Source organism: Caenorhabditis briggsae (assembly GCF_000004555.2).
Source record: "Caenorhabditis briggsae complete genome, chrII, whole genome shotgun sequence".
Lineage (NCBI taxonomy): Eukaryota > Metazoa > Nematoda > Chromadorea > Rhabditida > Rhabditidae > Caenorhabditis > Caenorhabditis briggsae.
In genome coordinates, this window is record NC_013486.2 from 702,282 (window position 1) to 720,929 (window position 18,648).

The 18,648-nt window shown below is 36.6% G+C and overlaps 4 protein-coding genes across 4 annotated transcripts in view; 2 read left to right on the forward strand and 2 right to left on the reverse strand.

Annotated features, from left to right (window-relative positions):
• CBG00915 overlaps positions 1-1,420 on the forward strand; it is a gene marked incomplete at both ends in the record, with an annotated part of 6,442 nt that extends 5,022 nt beyond the window's left edge. Inside the window, one exon of the mRNA XM_045241684.1 lies at positions 1,277-1,420. Within this exon, the coding sequence (XP_045091708.1) occupies positions 1,277-1,420 (144 nt within the window). The remainder of the gene's footprint in view (positions 1-1,276) is intronic.
• Positions 1,421-1,729: 309 nt separating this feature from the next.
• CBG00914 lies at positions 1,730-2,384 on the reverse strand (the record flags this gene model as incomplete). Its single annotated transcript, XM_002629646.1, has 2 exons — positions 1,730-2,288; positions 2,320-2,384. 2 exons carry the CDS (start codon positions 2,382-2,384, stop codon positions 1,730-1,732), a joined length of 624 nt encoding a protein of 207 aa, XP_002629692.1.
• A 339-nt stretch (positions 2,385-2,723) lies between these two features.
• On the forward strand, positions 2,724-12,376 carry CBG00912 (the record flags this gene model as incomplete). The annotated part of the gene is made up of 11 exons (XM_045241685.1): positions 2,724-2,884; positions 3,491-3,732; positions 7,791-7,893; positions 8,827-9,061; positions 9,478-9,715; positions 10,533-10,785; positions 10,954-11,068; positions 11,593-11,653; positions 11,702-11,783; positions 11,831-11,914; positions 12,256-12,376. 11 exons carry the CDS (start codon positions 2,724-2,726, stop codon positions 12,374-12,376), a joined length of 1,695 nt encoding a protein of 564 aa, XP_045091709.1.
• Positions 12,377-14,337: 1,961 nt separating this feature from the next.
• Positions 14,338-18,648, reverse strand: part of Cbr-let-23 — a gene marked incomplete at both ends in the record, with an annotated part of 15,108 nt that continues 10,797 nt past the window's right edge. The window contains 6 exons of the mRNA XM_045241686.1: positions 14,338-14,498; positions 15,120-15,233; positions 15,291-15,369; positions 15,412-15,719; positions 16,268-17,060; positions 18,141-18,296. Coding sequence (XP_045091710.1) covers positions 14,338-14,498; positions 15,120-15,233; positions 15,291-15,369; positions 15,412-15,719; positions 16,268-17,060; positions 18,141-18,296 — 1,611 coding nt within the window. The remainder of the gene's footprint in view (positions 14,499-15,119; positions 15,234-15,290; positions 15,370-15,411; positions 15,720-16,267; positions 17,061-18,140; positions 18,297-18,648) is intronic.

Genomic DNA, 18,648 nt, shown 5'->3' on the forward strand with positions numbered 1-18,648 from the left:
GCATTTCTGAATTTCTGAATTTCTGACTTTATGAAAATCTGAATTTCAGAATTTCTGAATTTCTGAATTTCTGAATTTCTGAATTTCTGAATTTCTGAATTTCTGAATTTCTGAATTTCTGAATTTCTGAATTTCCGAATTTCCGTTTCCTTCAATCAATGATCTGGAAAATTGTTTAAAAAGAAGAAAAATTTAAATTACCGCGAAAATTGAGGAAAATTGAGAAAAATTGGGAAAAAGACGAAGGAATATTGAGAAACAAAGGGAATTGAAATAGAATTGAAAAAACAAGGAATTGAGAAAAATTGGCATTGAGGAAAGTATCGGCTGGGTTTTGAACTTAAATTAAGCATTAAAAAACTGAGTTGGTAAAATTTGTCAAGTTTAGCTTATTGTCAAAAAGAACAATGTGACAATGAGAAGTGAAAAATTTCTGTCGTTCGAAATTCTCAGATACCGAAATACTGAAGTTCTAAAGTTCTGAAATTCTGAGATTTTTAAATTTGGAAATTCTCAGAATCTGAAGTTCTGAAATTCTCAGATTCCGAATTCTGGAATTCTAAGAATTCTGAAGACAATGAAGAAATTTTCTGCCGTAATTATTGAAAATTCAGAAATATTGAGATTCTGAAGTTTTGAAATTTTGAAGTTCCGAAGTTCTGAGATTCTGAGATCTTGAAGTTCTGAAATTCTGAGATTCTGAGATTCTGAGATTCTGAAGTTCCGAAATTTTCAGATTCCTAAATACTGAAATTCCAAAGTTCTGAAATTCTAAAAATTCAGAGATTTTCAAGCTCTGAGATTCAGGAATTCAGAAACCTCGTCAAAAAAATTGTACCCCCGAATCACAAATGTTGTACCCCTAAATGAAATAAGTTGTACCCCAGAATCATTGGTAGATTGTACCCCCGAATCGTGGTACCCCCGAATTTTTTTACCCACGAATTTTGTACCCCCGAATCATTAATTTTGTACCCCTAAATCAGTTGTAACCCCTTGTACCCCCGAATCATTGTAACCCCCGAATTTTTGGCCTCAAAAAGCTGAAAAATTAAAATTATTCTAAAAATTTGGAGTCCAGAGGCCTTGAAAATGTATTTGGCTTAACTTGACAAAATTCTTGACTATTGAGAAATACATGGGTCTCACCTCCGAAATTTCAATTTTTCTAATTTAAATTTTCATCAAACCTTATCATGTCTATACTCATTTTGTAGCTATTGAAAAGGCATATTGAAAAATTATAATTTGAATAAAAAAATCTCAACCCTTTCAGTTCTTCTTCATGGTCTCCTGCGGTCGCTTTTTCGAGGGCAAACACCATAAGATTGGAATGACCAAGGACGAATGGAATGTGACTTCAATTGGACCACCGCCCCTCTATCCCATCTCGGCACCGTCTGAAAAGCAAGAGGCTTGAGAGATAGAGAGATTGTGTTGGAATGAGAGATGCAGTGATAATCAATTAATCTTTTTATTTTCCTTTTTTTCTCAATTTTCCTAAATTTCGTGGCTTTTTTTCTGGCTTTTTCTATCCATTCCTGTCCCAATTTCTCATTTTTTCTTCCTTTCATTTTTTCCGAAAAATGTGTGATCTCTGATGGCTCCCCACCCCCAACTGTGAACTCCAACAATAAATTCTGTTAACAAAAAAGTTTGGTTATTTTGGGTTTGGGAATTCTCAATTACAGAAGTTTCTAACAATTCTGAAGATCTGAAATTCTAAAGATCAGATTTCCAAAGGTCCAACATTCTGGGAAAGTCTGAATTCATCAGAAATCATTTTGAGATTCTGAGATTCTGATATTCTGAGATTCTGAGATTTTGAGATTCTGAGATTCTGAGATTTTGAGATTATGAGATTCTGAGATTCCGAGATTCTGAGATTCCGAGATTCTGAGATTCCGAGATTCCGATATCCTGAGATTCCGAGATTCTGAGATTCTGAGATTCTAAGATTCTGAGATTCTGAGATTCTGAGATTCTGAGATTCTAAGATTCTGAGATTCTGAGATTCTGAGATCCTGAGATTCTGAGATTCTGAGATCCTGAGATTCTGAGATTCTAAGATTCTGAGATTCTGAGATTCTGAGATCCTGAGATTCTGAGATTCTGAGATTCTGAGATTCCGAGATTCTGAGATTCCGAGATTCTGAGATTCCGAGATTCCGATATCCTGAGATTCCGAGATTCTGAGATTCTGAGATTCTAAGATTCTGAGATTCTGAGATTCTGAGATTCTGAGATTCTGAGATTCTAAGATTCTGAGATTCTGAGATTCTGAGATTCTGAAAAAAAAACAGAAAATCTGTAACTAACTTCCAGAAACACAAAAATTCTAAAATTCTGAGTTTCTGAAGTTCTGAATTTCCAAAAAAAACCATTTGTTGCTGTCCAGACAGTTTTTTCTTATCAGTTATGGAGTTACGGGAATTTGTTCAAGAGCAAACAATAGACAATTTTGCTCCAAATGAAAACTTTTTTGTTTTGAAACGATAAAAACAAAAACAAAAATATTTGTTTTTTTATTTCAAGTCTGAGGTGCATGGCTCTAACCGGTACTGTACATAAAGATGAGTTTGTCTCTAATACTTGTCATGGGTGTGTACTTGTTTTCTTTTTCTCTTTGAGTACTATATTTTCCCTTTTTTGGACTCTTTTTTTCAAACTTTTCTTTTTTTAATTATAAAATCCAAAAATAAACTTCCAGGTCCACGATCATCATGCCAGGCGAAGAAGAGAATGGAGATGGTCATGTTCTTCTAGAAATTGAGCAATTTGTAGAGAATCCAGTTGGAGAAGGAGCTGACCAAGAAGATATCGTTGAGGAAATAGAAGAAATGATGAGAAGGATGGAGCGAATGTTGGAGAATGGAATGAATCGGTGAGTCAGAATCTCAAGAATCCTGAAAATCCTAAAAGTTCTAAAAATATCAAAAATTTCAGAATCTGAGGATCCTAGAATCCCAGAATACAGAATCTAGAATTTTTTGAATCTTAGAAACTAGAATACAGGAGCCTGGAAATTTCGGAATCTCGGGAATTCAAAATCTCAGAGTTCGGAATTTCGGAAAAGCTGAATTATCATGATTTCTGTGAGATTTATCTAACATGGAATGACTCCGAAGTGTTACCCTCGAAAAAAATTGAGACCTATATGGTTGGATAGAGCGTAAAAAGATATTATGGATTCCAAACGGAATAGTTGGTAAAAATTGTTTTTGGGAGTTATGGTCCAAATCCCCTTGGACAACTGTCTCTTTTTCGAAAAATTTCCCGCGCTCTCATTATTTCATCTTACACCCTCAAAACCCCATAAACAAGGACACATTTACTAAAACCATCTTAACTAACACCTGTCTTCATTTTTTCAACCCACCTGCGCCTTTAAGTCTCCTCCGCCTTTAAGGTCGTAAAGGCGCAGATGCTAAGAATTTGTTTTCAATATACCCAAGACCTAAAAAGCGCAGATGGTTCATAAATTTTTTAGAGAGGCGCCCGACGTCCGTCGCTTCGACCCACTGGCGCTGGCCGAGGAGAACCATCTGGACGTGTTGAGAATTCAGGAGAGAATTCGAGAATTGGAGAGGAATAGATGGCAAATTGTTGATGATTTAGCAGATGGTGGTCGGATTCTTCAAGAATTGGAAGACGTGGCGAGGGAGGAGGAGGAGGAAGAAGAAGACGTCGACTGGGTGACACCATTAGCAAGAACATACACCAAACCGTTTAGTAAGTGGATATTACTTCATTTTCTCTAGAAGAAGATTCTGGTATTCTTTCTTATTATTATTCTGAGAATTCTAGAGATTTCTGAGATAGATTTCTGAAAAGGAAAAGGAAGAAAAAAAAAAAGAAAGAAATGAAATTGAATTCTGCGGATTTCGTTTCTGTGAAGAATCGGAAAATTTCAAGACATGAAGGTGGGTGGAGAAAATTGAAATTACAATTTTTTTAAAATTTTTTCTTTGATTTGGTCCAGGATTTGCTCCAGAATTTGTTTGAAAATGGAGTTAAAATGGAGAGATTTGGAGGTGTCGAATTTTCTGAAATCTTGAGTTTTTCGAATTTTTTGGATGCCTAAAGTTTTTAGAAGTTTTAGAATTTGGGATTTCAGAAACTTTAGTTTTTTGGAATTCCTAGGGAGGAATTCCTGAAATTCTGAAATTCTGAATTCCTGAATTTATGAATTTCTGAATTTATGAATTTATGAATTTCTGAATTTCTGAATTTCTGAATTTCTGAATTTCTGAATTTCTGAATTTCTGAATTTCTGAATTTCTGAATTTCTGAATTTCTGAATTTCCGAATTTCCGAATTTCTGACTTTCTGAATTTCTGAATTTCTGAATTTCTGAATTTCTGAATTTATGAATTTCTGAATTTCTGAATTTCTGAATTTCTGAATTTCTGAATTTTTGAATTTCTGAATTTCTGAATTTCTGAATTTCTGAATTTCTGAATTTCTGACTTTCTGAATTTCTGAATTTCTGAATTTCTGAATTTCTGAATTTATGAATTTCTGAATTTCTGAATTTCTGAATTTCTGAATTTCTGAATTTTTGAATTTCTGAATTTCTGAATTTCTGAATTTCTGAATTTCTGAATTTCTGAATTTCTGAATTTCTGAATTTTCGAATTTCTGAATTTCTGAATTTTCGAATTTCTGAATTTCTGAATTTCTGAGATTCTGCAATTCTGAAATTCTGAACTTCTGAATTTCTGAATTCCTGAATTCCTGAATTTCTAAATTTTCAAATTTCTGAATTTCTGAATCTCTGAGATTCTGCAATTCTGAAATTCTGAATTTCTGAATTTCGGATTTTCAGATTTTGAATTTCTGATTTCTGATATCCTGAATCCTGAATTTTTAAATTCTAGATTTCCAAATTTTTTCATTACTGAACTTCAGAATATCAGGAAATCCTGAATTTCTGACTTTTTGGTATTTCTGAATTCCAGATTTCTGAAATGTTGGATTTTTAGAATTCTTAGTTATTAAAATTCTGGAATTCTGGAATTCTAAGAATTGGAACTTTAGGATTCTGGGATTTCAAAATTATTCCTAAACTGACAACATATGAAATCCTGCAATGTTTTTTTTCTTTTTTATCGTCTTTTCATTTCTTTTGATCTCTAAACCCATCTGAATCTGTATAATAATTTGCATAACCAGTTTTGGAACGAAAAAAAAACAAAAAGATGAGAATCCATGAACATCTTCTTTTTTTCTTTATTTCTACAAAATGCTAAAATAGATGATTTTGGAATTTTCAAGTTTTTAGACCTTTAAAATTGTTCTGGAAACCCAGTTGGAACATTTTAGGATTAAGATGTATCTAGATTTTTCTTAAATTCTGGAAAATTGGCTTTTTCTAGAATTCCAATTCGTTTTCAGGATTAATAATCTCCTGTTTTTTCTCCTAAGTGACATAAGACCGTTTTTCTTGTTTATTTGTTTTATTGCGCAACTATCCAGTTCTCTTTTTGTTTTCTTTTTCCTCCCATTGGCAGGAAAAAAAGCTGGTGTTCGCGGCAGTCTTTTCGCCTTTTGATGAAACTGATTTGCTCGTTTTTTCTTGATAATTTGGGTAATTTATAAACTATTTTGATTTGATTTTGTTAATTAGAGCTACTTTTCGTAAGAACTTCCTAACTGGCCAATGGCGGCTCAACGGCGGCCTAACTACCCCTGTACTTTAAGCTCAATTATCTCGGCTCTGATTAAAGATATCAAGAAACTGTAAACTGATAAAATGTTTATCATAACATGAACAATATTTCATCAATTAGCAACCTTTTGATAGTTCTTATAATTGCCGAGATAATTGAGCTGAAATAGGGAGGGCTTCTATTAGAGCATTACGGTAGAATTTTCCTATTTTTTTTTAAATTTGAAAACATGTTAAACAACAATAGAGCTTCATTTTTGTAATTTCCAATTTCTTTGTAAAATTCTATGTCGATGAGATATGTGGTTTTAACCAAACAAGTGCTAGCTATGAAAAGAGAGTTACCGTATTTTCTCTGATAGAAGCTCACCCCAACCGTTAACTTTGAGCTCAATTATATCGATTTCTGTGAGAGATATAAAAAAGTTGTCGACTGATGAATTGTTTATCATAACATTACGAATATTTGATCAGTTGACAAAATTTTGATATCTCTTATAGGAATCGAGATAACTGAGCTCAAAATTGACGGTTTGGGTGGTCGGCTAACGTTTGGCCGTCGTTGAGCCGCTATTGACCAATCAGGATGGAAAAAGCGGCCCAAACTGTCAAAATTTTTTTTTACGGCTTTAGGGCTCAAAGTTGACAGTTTGGGTGGGCTTCTATTGGAGGAATACGGTATGCTCCTTTAAAACCGCCTATCCCAATTGGTTGGTTTTGCGCAAAAAAGTTGTCAATTACAAAAATAGAGCTCTATTTTTGTTTGATGTAGTCTGTAATTTTCAGACAATTCTCAAAATTTTAAGACATTTTTCAGACATTATAAATGTTCATCATTTTTGAGCTATAATTTTGGAAAAACCTCCTTTTTTTGCTTTTTTTTCGTCCGATTTTTCCCCAATTCTCCGTTTACCTCCTTCAAAAATAAACTACCGTAATCTGAAAACCTGACATCTTTTTTAAGCCATGTCAGCTGATTGTACTCAGCCGCTAGCGACAGAATCCGTTGACGTGGAAAACGGTGAGTTTGAGTTTGCTCAGGAAAGCAAAACAACAATGTTATTGTATTCTCTGCGTCTCTCACAAATAGAACACTATTTTTTCCTCCCTGATCCGTTAAATAAATTTAACCTAGTTTTTTTTTGCTCGGCAGGGAATAGGGGTTTAAGGAAGTCAGCTGACCCCTACGGTGTCCTTTAAAGAGATGATTTCATACTCAAATGTAGTTTAGAAAAACATTTCAGACAGTTTTTAACGTTTTTCGTCAAGCCCAAGCCTTAAATTGCGAGAAAAAAGAGCTTTCCAGACGTCTCCAGAGTGAAAATAGCCCAAAAATTCAAATTTCTCAGTATAAAAAACCTATTATCCCAACTTGACATCGAATTTTCCACTTACTGCTCCAAAGTCTATCCTCTTACCAGTTGCGCCATGCGGTCACTACGCGCCAAAGCGCCGGGGCGCGGCGCGTGCGGCGCGTGTGGCGCAGCCGGATAGAGGGGTGTGTTTGAAGCAGAAAGAGGAAAAGTTCGAAACCAAGTTGGGGTAATAGGTTTTTGATACCGTGAAATTTGAAAATCCGGGTTATTTTTAACCTAGAGGTGTCTGGAAAGCAGTTTTATCTTTTTTTTTTCATCAATATAGGTTTTCCAAGGCGTCAAATTTGAAAATTCTTTTGAGACCTCTGGAAGCCATCTTAACTACAATTTTGAGATCTCTGATCTTTGTTTTGGTTGAAAAAAGGTTTCATTCAACTTTTTTTCGGACAAACTTTCACTATTTGATTCCCAAAAAACTGACCACACCCAAGTATTTGTGTTATCACGAGATCCTCTTCTTTCCTCCCATCAGAAGAAGAAAAGAAGACGTTAAAAAGAAACACGTTCTTCCTTCTTGATTCAGCTGATTACCATTGTTCTTCCCGATTTTTTTTAGTTCTCCATGTTGCTACCAAAGTACAAGGATATTCCGAATCGGTTGCCAGTTCGGGACAATGAACCGGCGGGTAAAAAGTTTCAAAAAATGATAAAAATTTGAATTTTTCAGAATTTTTAGTTTCAAAAAATGTGTATGAAAATTCCAGTTATGGGTCCCAGTTTTTTAATTCTGTCGATTGTTTCAGGTACTGATTGGTTTGGTGATGATCGTGAATCGTTAAGCGATTTGGCCAAATTCTACAACTCACCACAGTTTAGCGATGTGAATTTGAAAATTGGCGAGGAGAGGTAAGCCTATTTTTCTGAAAATTAGTAATTTTTTGGCAAAAATGCAAGATTTTATTTTGAGATAGTTTCGAAAAAACTTTTAAAATGGGCCTTCTAGAAGCATTTTCGTTTGAAATTACCCAAAAATTCAAATTTCGCGTCATAAAAAACCTATTATCCCAACTTGGCTTCGAACTTTTCTCCATTCTGCTCCAAAGTCAATGCTCTTCCCGTCTGCGCCACACGGATTATGTGCACGAAACCGGCGTCGCGTCGCAGGAGAGTCCGCGTAGCGCAACCGGGTAGAGAGGTGCCTTCGGAGCAGAAAGGAGGAAAGTTCAATTCCAAGTTAGATGTATAGGTTTTTCTAGAGGTAAAATTCGAAAATCTAGATAGTTTTTCCTCTTAGAGACGTTTAGAAACCTTTCTTTTGGAGATTCATTGGTGTTTATTTGTTATATTGTGCTAATTACTGATTCAAAAGGCCCCCCTTTGTGTCAAACCCCTAAATTTGACTTCCCGACGTTTTTTTTTTCTAATTTTCAAATGCATTTTGAATAAAAAAGCATTTTAATGACTGTTTGACATAAAGCAACCCAAAAATTCAATATTTACAAAACCTATTACCCCAACTTGGCTTCGAACTTTTCCCACTTTCTGCTCCAAAGTCAATCCTCTCACCGACTGCGCCACACAGATCATGCGGTCACGACAAGATCGGCGCGTGCGCGTGGCGCAACCGGTAAGAGGATAGACTTTGGAGCAAAAAGGTCAAAAGTTCGATTCCAAGTTTGGTTTATAGGTTTTTCAGGGCGTGAAATTTAAAAATTTGGGTAATTTTAACCCTGGAGGAGTTTGGAAACCATTTTTTGTGAATTTTTTGGTTTTTAGTTCGTGGAGCTAAACCTCTTATTTCAATTTCCATAGCTGTTTTTCAAAAATTTCCCCTTGCAGTTTCCCCGCACACCGTCTGATCCTCTCAAAATCCAGCGATGTCTTCGATCGAATGCTCAGCCAACGATGGAATGGCGATAGGTTGGATTTACAGCTGACCGAGGACCCAATGTGTCAAATTGCGTTTTCCTCATTTCTTCGATTCTTATACTGCAATCATGTTGTCCTGCATCGTGACAACTGTTTACCGTTGTTGGTGCTCGCCGACAAGTACAATGTGACGACGCTGAAAAAAGTGGGTTTGAAAAAACAGAAAAGGGGTCTTGTTTGAGCTTTGGAAGCCAAAAATTAGGATTTCCTGTTTAGAAAACATATAAGTCGACCTATGTTAAGCCACACGGCTCACCGGCGGCTCTCCGGCGGCTCTTCAGCGGCCAAGTCTTATGTTTCTTGGTGGCCCGTCTGGTGGACCTCTGGCGGCTATACGGAGACTCTTTGGCGGCCGAAGGTCCTCCGACGGCTTTCTGGCGGCTCTTCGGCGGCCTAGTTCTTTCCGGTGGCTTTTCGGCCGCCAAACTTCCTCTGACGGCTTCCTGGCGGGTCTTTGGCGGCCGAATTCTATTTTAGGTTTCTCGAAAATTCAAATTCAGTTTTTTTCAAAGCTCCAACTTGAAAATAAATATTTCACCTCAAAAATCTCAAAATTTCCAGGTCTGCCTAGACTTTGCGCAGTCTGAAATTCTCCCGATCATCGATCTCAAGGAAATTTTCTCGGTTTGGTTTTCCTATGCCACAAAAGCTTATCATCCAAGCCTTATCAAGTCTTGTATGGAAGTTATAGCTCTGGATTTTGATGCTTTATTATCGGAAGAATGGGAAAAGGATTGGCAAGAACTGCATCGGGATCAGATGGTCGAGATTTTGAAGTGCAATGAGCTGCAGTTGGCTAGTAAGTTTACAGTACAAAAAGCGCATATCTCAAAACTAGGGAACCAAAGTCAAATTAATCTGTTGATAAAATGTGTAGAATTGAATTTTACACATTTCACTAGTTGTCAAAATTTTGATAACTTTTACACTTTTTTAGATATGCGAGTTCAAATTTGGCCTACTCTGAGATTTCTCTACTGGGCTCACCCTTGTCATTGTCAATTTTGAATGTCTAAAAAATCGATTAGTATTTGTCGAAAAAGTCTGAAAACTTTCAGATATACAAAACAAAAACAGAGCTTTAATTTTGTAGTTAACAACTTTTTCGTGAAACTTCATCCAAATGAGATATACGGCTTGAATCTGAATTCAGTGCTATTTCTGGAAATGTTGGACGAATTTCTACGAAAAAGTTGTCAATTACAAGTTTAACGCTCCGTTATTATTTAGTAAACCTGGAAATTTTTAGAAGGAGCTAAGGCATCAAAAGTTAGCATCAAAATTCAAATTTCACATTTAGAAAAACCTATTACCCCAGCATGGCCTCGAACTTTTCCCCTTTCTGCTCCAAATTCTATCCGCTTACCAGTTGCGCCATGCGGACGCGCTCCCCCGCCGTGCTCGCCCGCTTGTTACGTGTGGCGCAGTCGGGAAGAGCTTAGACTTTGAAGCCGAAAGGTGAAAGTTCGAGTCCAAGTTGGGGTATTAGGTTTTTAATGGCGCGAAATTTGAATTTTTGGATTGTTTTCAGCGTGAAGACGTCCAGAAAGCACCTTTTCTCTAGTTCAATTGAAAAGTGTCAAATTCATTCTGAAACAAGACATCTACATTTCCAGACGAATTCAAACTCTGGGAAGCGCTTCTCAAATGGATCCAGGCTCCGTCGCATTCTGAACGTCGTGGCAACACTGCTGGACCCCTCATGGCTCTGCTGCTTCCTCTAATCCGTTTTCCATTCATGACTGCTGATGAATTGAGTCAGGTCGAGAAGTCGAATGTCTCAGAATTGCATTCTAAACTTTTCCAACCTCCACTACTCTTGGCTTATAAGTTCCAAGCTCTTCCCTTGGCAAGTCGAATGACTGTGAAGTGAGATTTTTAATGTAAAATTTTACGCTGATGCTAATGGTCTAAAAATAAAAATTCTAGCTCAAAAACAAAACGAGATGTAGCCATTTTTCTAGATGGCATCCGCGCAGCTCAGTAGCAAAATCAATATTTTTGAAATGTTGATAAATTTCGAAAAATGATTTCTAGAGACTTCACCAAAAAGCAATTTCTGCTCCGAAAATATCGAGACATCCGGTGGGATCGACGAATCAATCTATCTAAGTCTCTGCTCTCTCAGCCCTGCAGGGATCATGCGTTTACTGTAAGTCCTATGATTATATGTGATCGAAAATCTAGGTTCTTATTTGAAAATTAGCTTTTCAGACATTTCTAATCCTCGGTTAACCGAAAATGTTGAATTCCGTGCCATAAAAACCCATTTTAAAGAGACTATTTCAAGAAAATGGTTTCTAAGCATCTCGAGGCTGGAAACAACCCAAAAATTCAAACATTACGCCCAGGAAAACCTATTACCCCAATTTGGAATTGAACTTTTCTCCATTCTGCTCCAAAGTCAATCCTCTCACCGACTGCGCCACACAGATCATGCGCGCGCGAGGGCTGCGCCGCAAGACAGTGACGACCGTGTGGCGCAGCCGGGAAGAGCGCAGACTTTGGAGCAGAAAGAGGAGAAGTTCGAGGCCAAGTTGGGGTAATAAGTTTTTCTGGGCGTAAAGTTTGAACTTTTGGGTCATCTTTAACCTGGGGACATTTGGAAAGTCCGAAACGATCTTCAAAATAGGCTTTTCTAGACGGCAAGTTCAAAATTTTAAGGATTTTTTACAGTTTGACACTCGATCCTCCACCTATCCCAACTCTGAATGGAAGTGGACTTTGAAACTTTCAGGTGCGCTTTTTCTTCGAAAATTCAAATTTTCACAAAAAAACCTTACAGGCCTCTCTGGATTGTCCTCAAATCCAGTGAAAAAGGATGTGCTCCGCGTTTTGATGATTGCCGAGGGAATGGATCAGTCGAGGTGATAAATGTTTTGGCTGAAATTCAGAAAACAATAAAAAATTCCAGATCCATCGAATATTTGTTCCAAATTGTCAACGAGAAAAATGTGCTTTTTTCAACGTCGGGAAAGAAGTCTTTCACGAAGACTAGGTAATTTTAAAAAAATTAAAATTTTGAAAAAAGTAGAAAAATTCCTAACTTTTCAAGTTGCGATTAGTTTTGCTGAAAACCTATTCAAAACACATTCTGAGATAACGAGCTTCAAAATGAGCCCCAACGCGGGTAGGTTCCGCCCACTTTGGTTTTTCCGGCGCCTCGCGGTCGTGCGTCGCGTGTCTAGGTGAAATTTCAAAATGGGCGGCCTAGTCGAGTTTCGGCTTGTTTTTTTGCTAATAATAAGCTCAAAACGATGAAAAACATTTGAAATCATAATTTTGACTAGTTTCAAGGATTTTTGGAAATTCCAAAAAAAAAAATTTGAAAAGTTTCAGATACTACTCCGAGCTGGAAATGGAGAAAAAGATCGAGTTCGACGAGTTGCTCAACGACGAATCCTTATATTCTTGTAATCGCGAATTCATTTTCCAAGTTTTGCTGAAACCGATCGATTGAGATTTTTGAAAATTTTGATCTGAAAATCGATAATTCCAAAAACTGATAATTTATCCTTTGTGTCTTTCATCACCGTCCCCATTCCTATCATAATCTGTGTTATCTCTTCAATTCTTCGAAACATATTGTTCCTGGATTACTGTATACTCTTTGACCTACATTAGGTTTTCTGTAAAATTTTCAATAAATAAATAAAAACTATATTTTTTTTCGATTAAATAATTTTTTTCGATTAAAATAATTAAATAATTTTTTTCGATTTTTCAGGTTTTCAAAATTTTCGCTGAAAATTATGTAAATAGATTCCACAGCATTTCTCAGAAATTTTAGATTTCTGAATTTCTGAATTTCTAAACTTCTGAAATTCTGAAAATTCTGAAATTCAGAAATTCAAAAATTCGGAAATTCAGAAATTCAGATTTTCAGAAATTCAGAAATTCAGAAATTAATGCAGGAATTCAGAAATTCAGAAATTTAGAAATTAATGCAGGAATTAAGAAATTCAGAAATTAATGCAGGAGTTCAGAAATTCAGAATTTCAGAAGTTCTGAAATTCCGAAAATCAGAAGTTCTGAAATTCCGAAATTCAGATATTCAGAAATTCAGAAATTAATGCAGGAATTCAGAAATTCAGAAATTCAGAAATTCAGAAATTCATAAATTCAGAAATTCAGAAATTCAGAAATTCAGAAATTCAGAAATTCAGAAATTCAGAAATTCAGAAATTCAGAAATTCAGAAATTCAGAAATTCAGAAATTCAGAAATTCAGAATTTCAGAAGTTCTGAAATTCCGAAAATCAGAAGTTCTGAAATTCCGAAATTCTGAAATTCAGAAATTCAGAAATTCAGAAATTCAGAAATTCAGATATTCAGAAATTCAGAAATTAATGCAGGAATTCAGAAATTCAGATTTTCAGAAATTCCGAAAATCAGAAGTTCTGAAATTCCGAAATTCAGAAATGCAGATATTCAGAAATTCAGAAATTAATGCAGGAATTCAGAAATTCAGAATTTCAGAAGTTCTGAAATTCCGAAAATCAGAAGTTCCGAAATTCCGAAATTCTGAAATTCAGAAGTTCTGAAATTCCGAAATTCTGAAATTCAAAAGTTCTGAAATTCCGAAATTCTGAAATTCAGAAGTTCTGAATTTCTGAATTTCTAAATTTCTAAATTTCTAAAAATTCTGATATTCTGAAGTTCGGAAATTTCCCAAAATAAAATAGTAGCAAAATGAAATGTTTCTGAATGGAAATACTTCCAAATTGAAACATTTACGGAACGAAAACTGTCCGAAAGCAGAAAAGGCGAAAGCGGAATTGTCCTGAAGTGGAATTGTCCCGTAGCGCTAACGCTAACAGCGTTCCAAAACGGGACAATTCCACTTTGGGCATTTCTGCTCCGTCCAGTTTCTACTTTCGGACAGTTCTGATTTCGCACAGTTTTCATTTTCGGAATCATTTTGATTTAGGAAAATTTCATTTTACTACAGTTTCATTCTAGGAAATCTCCAATCCGTCGTACCACCAAAGTTCCCAGATTCCGATTTTCGGAAATTCAGAAATTCAGAATTTCGGAATTTCAGAAATTCAAAAAAAAATGAAATTCTGAAATTCGGAAATCCTGAAACCCTGGTATTCTAAAATTCTGAAACTCTGAAACTCAAAAATTTTCGGAAATTCAACAATTCAGATGTATACAAACCAGCCATCTTCCGAACTCAAATGTTAAAGCATTTATTCAAATTGTACAGAAAAAAATGGTTTTTCTCAAAAACCCGAAAATCACAAAAAAATTTAAAAAACAAAGAGAAAATTCGAGATTTGTGTCAAAATATATAATACAATTCGCTAATTATGCACTGGTGTAGAGAATTTTTTTCGAAAAATTAATGACAAACTGAGAAATACAGTCATATGGCAATTTTGGGATGGGGGAGGAATGGCAAAAAATGAAGGATCCACTATAAGCACGTCTCTTTTTGAGCCACTTGCTCATCATTCTCATACTCCACTGGGTCGGGATTTTTATTATTATCGATACTTGGCTGGTTATAGTAACCGTTGGATGATCCTGGTTGGCTGATTGGCTGGTTGACGTAGTCGCCGTTTGATGGAGCAATTTCTAGAAGAAAAATAAGTTAGAAATTTGAATTTGGGAGGTTAAGAGCTTCAAAATGAGTATAAACAAGGCTATTTTTCAGAAAAGTGCTTTCTGGACATCTCCAGGGTGAACATAGGCCAAAAATTCGAATTCCGCACCTAAAAAAACCTATTCATCCAACTTGGCCTCGAACTTTTTCCCTTTCTGCTCCAAAGTCTATTCTCTAACCAGTTGCGCCACATGGAACAAGCGGGCAAGCACGGCGCTATGCAAAAATTGCTTTCCAAACGTCTCTATGGTAAAAGTAACCTGGATTTTCAAATTTTACGGTATCAAAAACCTATTAAATTCAGGTTGTTGGCCTCGAACTTTTCCTCTTCTTGCTCCAAACCCATCCCTCTACCCGGCTGCGCCATGCGCGCCACATTCGCAGCGCTTTGGCGCGTAGCTACCGCGTGGCACAACTGGTAAGAGGATAGACTTAGGAGCAGAAAGAGGAAAAGTTCGAGGCCAACTTGAGTGAATAGGTTTTTTATGGCGCGAAATTCAAATTTCCAGGTTGTTTTAGATCAAAAAGCCTTCAGAATGCATTTTTTGCACTTGCACTTTGATTTGTAGTCTTAAAAAAGTCTTTGGTCATACCAGTTTGCCCATCCTCCATTGTCACTGCAGTATAAACCACCGCCGACTGTTGTTGGACCTCTTTTGTTTTTGGAATCAGATAAGAATTGTCTTCCTCTGGAATACTACCGCCATCTGAAAGAAAAAGTTCGGCCATCATTGAATTTTCTAGGCCACCAAAAAAATACTTACAATCAAAAGGTTCTGTCTTATAACGAGACGAATTGACGGATTGCATTCGGCTTATCAAATCACCATTGGGTAACGTGAACTGCAAAAAATTAGGGATCTTGAAGTCTTGGAATTACTGTACACCTACCGTAGCCATTGAAGTCGGTGAGCTTGGAAGACTGGCCTGATCGAAATACGTTTGTGGATCGATATTTCCGTCGAAGATTTCTCGAAGCTGCTCGTTTTGGAAATGCTCATCGGCCGCCAAATCCGAATCGCTGATGCTGTTGGCATTCTCCAGAAACAGTGAAGGAACTTTACAGAATTCCTTAAACCTTTGATAGAGGGTGTCAAACGATGGACGAGCTTTTGGTTCGGCCATCCAGCAGCGGAGTAGCTCTTGATAGAGATCTGGCGAGCAGTTGGGCGGTTGGAAGAGGCGATTTCCGTCTGAAAATTGAATTCTAATGGATTTTTGATATGAAATAACCCAAAAATTCAAATTTCGCGCCATAAAAAACCTATTACTCCATATTGGCCTCGAACTATTCACCTTTCTGCTCCAAAGTTCCAGCTCTTCCCGACTGCGCTACAACGATCAGGCGGTGCTATGCGACACGAGCGCCCGCGTGACGCAATCGGTAAGAGGATAGACTCAGGAGCTGAAAGGGGAAAGTTCGAGTCCAAGTTGGGTTCATAGGTTTTTTTGGGGGTAAAATTCGAAAATCTGGGTTATTTTTCGCCTACAGAAGTTTAGAAAAGATTTTTGATTGAATGTTTCAGATATTAAGGTTAATTTTAGTCACTCTTTGAATATCGGCGTAAAAAAGTTTTTTTCGTGAACTTTTCAACCTATCTTTGAGAACAGAAAAAAACCTAAATAATCTCCAAAAGTGGACACACACACACACACACACACACACACACACACGCACACACACACACACACATAAAGATTGGCCTTATTGTGTTTTTAAAAAAAATTCCAGTCCTCTCACCTTTCAAAAAGCTATGTACACTATCCGTATTCATCCCGGAATAGGGGCTCTGTCCGAAAGTGATAATCTCCCAACAAGTAACACCGAACGCCCAAACATCCGATGCATACGTATAGCAGTGTTGTGCAAAAATCTCTATCGCCAACCATTTGATGGCCACTTTTCCGGATTTCACCGTTATGGAATCAGCGTCGTGCTTCAGAATTTTCGACAGCCCAAAGTCAGTGATCTCAACGTGATTGAATTTTTTGACCAAGACGTTTCGAGCGGCCAGGTCTCTATGAACAACTCTCTGCTCATGAAGATATCTCATTCCAGACGCAATCTGATAGCAATACAGAATCTGCTCTCTGGCCCCCAAAGTCTCTTTATGAAGCTGCAAAAAACTATGCAGGTCTCCAAGTGGTCGATAAATGGTGACAATTTTGAGGCCATCATCGTGGATACAAAATCCAATGATCTTCAAAAGATGCTCATGTCTTAGACGGAACATATTCGTTGCTTCCTGAGTCATCTCGTCCGTTTGCGATTGTCCCACTTGGAATATTTTGATTGCCACTGGAATTTTCACATTCTTGGCGCGTTTTGGATAGTAAATGCCAGCGAAGACGGTTCCAAATGCGCCGGATCCTAGCTTCTTTTCATGTTTGATTTGAAGTTCTGACGATGGAATCAGACAGATTCGATTCATGTTTGGGCGGACGTTATCGTCGATTGGCGTCAGCTCGGGTATCTCGATCATTTCGGCGATTTTCAGCTTGTGGCCCATTTTTTGGCAGCGCCAGTAGATTAGCTGGAAAAATAGAAAATTGGAATGTTTGCAAATTTTACAAAATTGGAAAAATGAGCCGTTTATTTGATCCTTACCGTAAAATCTCTTGAACCCAGACCGCCATCTTTGAGCCAACCTTACGGCTTTCTGACTTTTAACTTTGAGCTCAATTATCTCGGTTACTGTGAAAGATATCAAAAATTTGTCAACTAATAAAATGTTTATCATATTATCAGCAACGTTTCATCAGTGGACGGATTTTTGATATCTTTTACAGTAACCAAGATTTATGGATTCAAAATTGACAGTTAGAATTCCTATTTATGTCAAACGGATAGGCTAGATTTCAGGGCTCATAACTCCGGGCTCAGTTCACCGATTATTTAATATTGATTTTTAGATTTGGCAGGTTTTGTAGATCAAAAACATACTGATAATATGATTGACAATCTATGAGTTATGAAATGTTTCATATCTCTCATAGGAACAGAGATAATTAAGCTCACGGTTGACAGTTAGCGGGCCCTTATCTCCAAGTGATAGGATAGCTTTCAGAGCTCATAACTCCCGGCCTAGTTTACCGATATTTTTGAAGTTTTAATTTTTGGATTTGGCAGGTTTAGTAGATTAAAATCATATTAAATTTTACTTGTCGACTTCAAAACTAGCAAAAAGTGAGCCTAAAATCTAGAGCTACTTCTGGGACCCTAGCTCTTAAAGGATCATACCGGGAAGTCAACATAACTCGGTTCCTGTGAGAGATATCGAAAATTTGTTAAATAATAAAATATTGGTGATAATGTGATAAATATTTTATCAGTTGCCAAAATTTTGATATCTTTAACGGAAATTGAGATAATTGAGCTCAAAGTTGGTTGCCAGCTAGGTGCGATTCTATTAGAGCGTGCTTAGAAAAGTGTTGAAAATTCAGCAAGTTCTGGCTAGAAATTTATATTTTCAAGTTTTTTTTCAAAAATATAATTTCAAAAAAAAAGTATAAATACTGTTTGTTAGATAAAAAACTAAAAACTCGAAATTCTGAAAATTTTGAATTTTTGAATATTCAAAAAAAAATCAATTTTTTCCCTTCCAATTACTCACCATAATGAACAAGAACATAATCGCGAATCCCATGAAAACGCATACAATAATTATAATTCTTGTTTTCTTCTGCCTTCCAGCGATATCGTAATCTAGGCACTCTTTGTTTGATGGGTTGGAGTACGGTAGGTAGTCCGGACATTCAGCGACGCATTCCTAGAATTGTATATAGGTCGGTTTTCTGTTTAAATGCATGATCAATCTAGATTCAGCTTGACAAGGGCTTCAAAATGAGTATGAACATGGTCATGTTTGGAGAATTTTGAAATTTCGGGTCCCACCACAGGTGATTCGCGAACAATCCGTTACGGACGCCCCGCGTTCGCGCGCGGTTGAAAAAAANACAAATGGAGCATAGAATAGGAGGGGGATTATGGGGCTACTCAACCGTACATAAATATTATTGTTTTTAAAGAGAAAAGAAGAGAAATTTCTCGTTTCCGCTTCCAAAATGGTGGGAGGGGACAAATGATTTGGATATGACTTTACTTTGCGGTCGTGTTTGAAC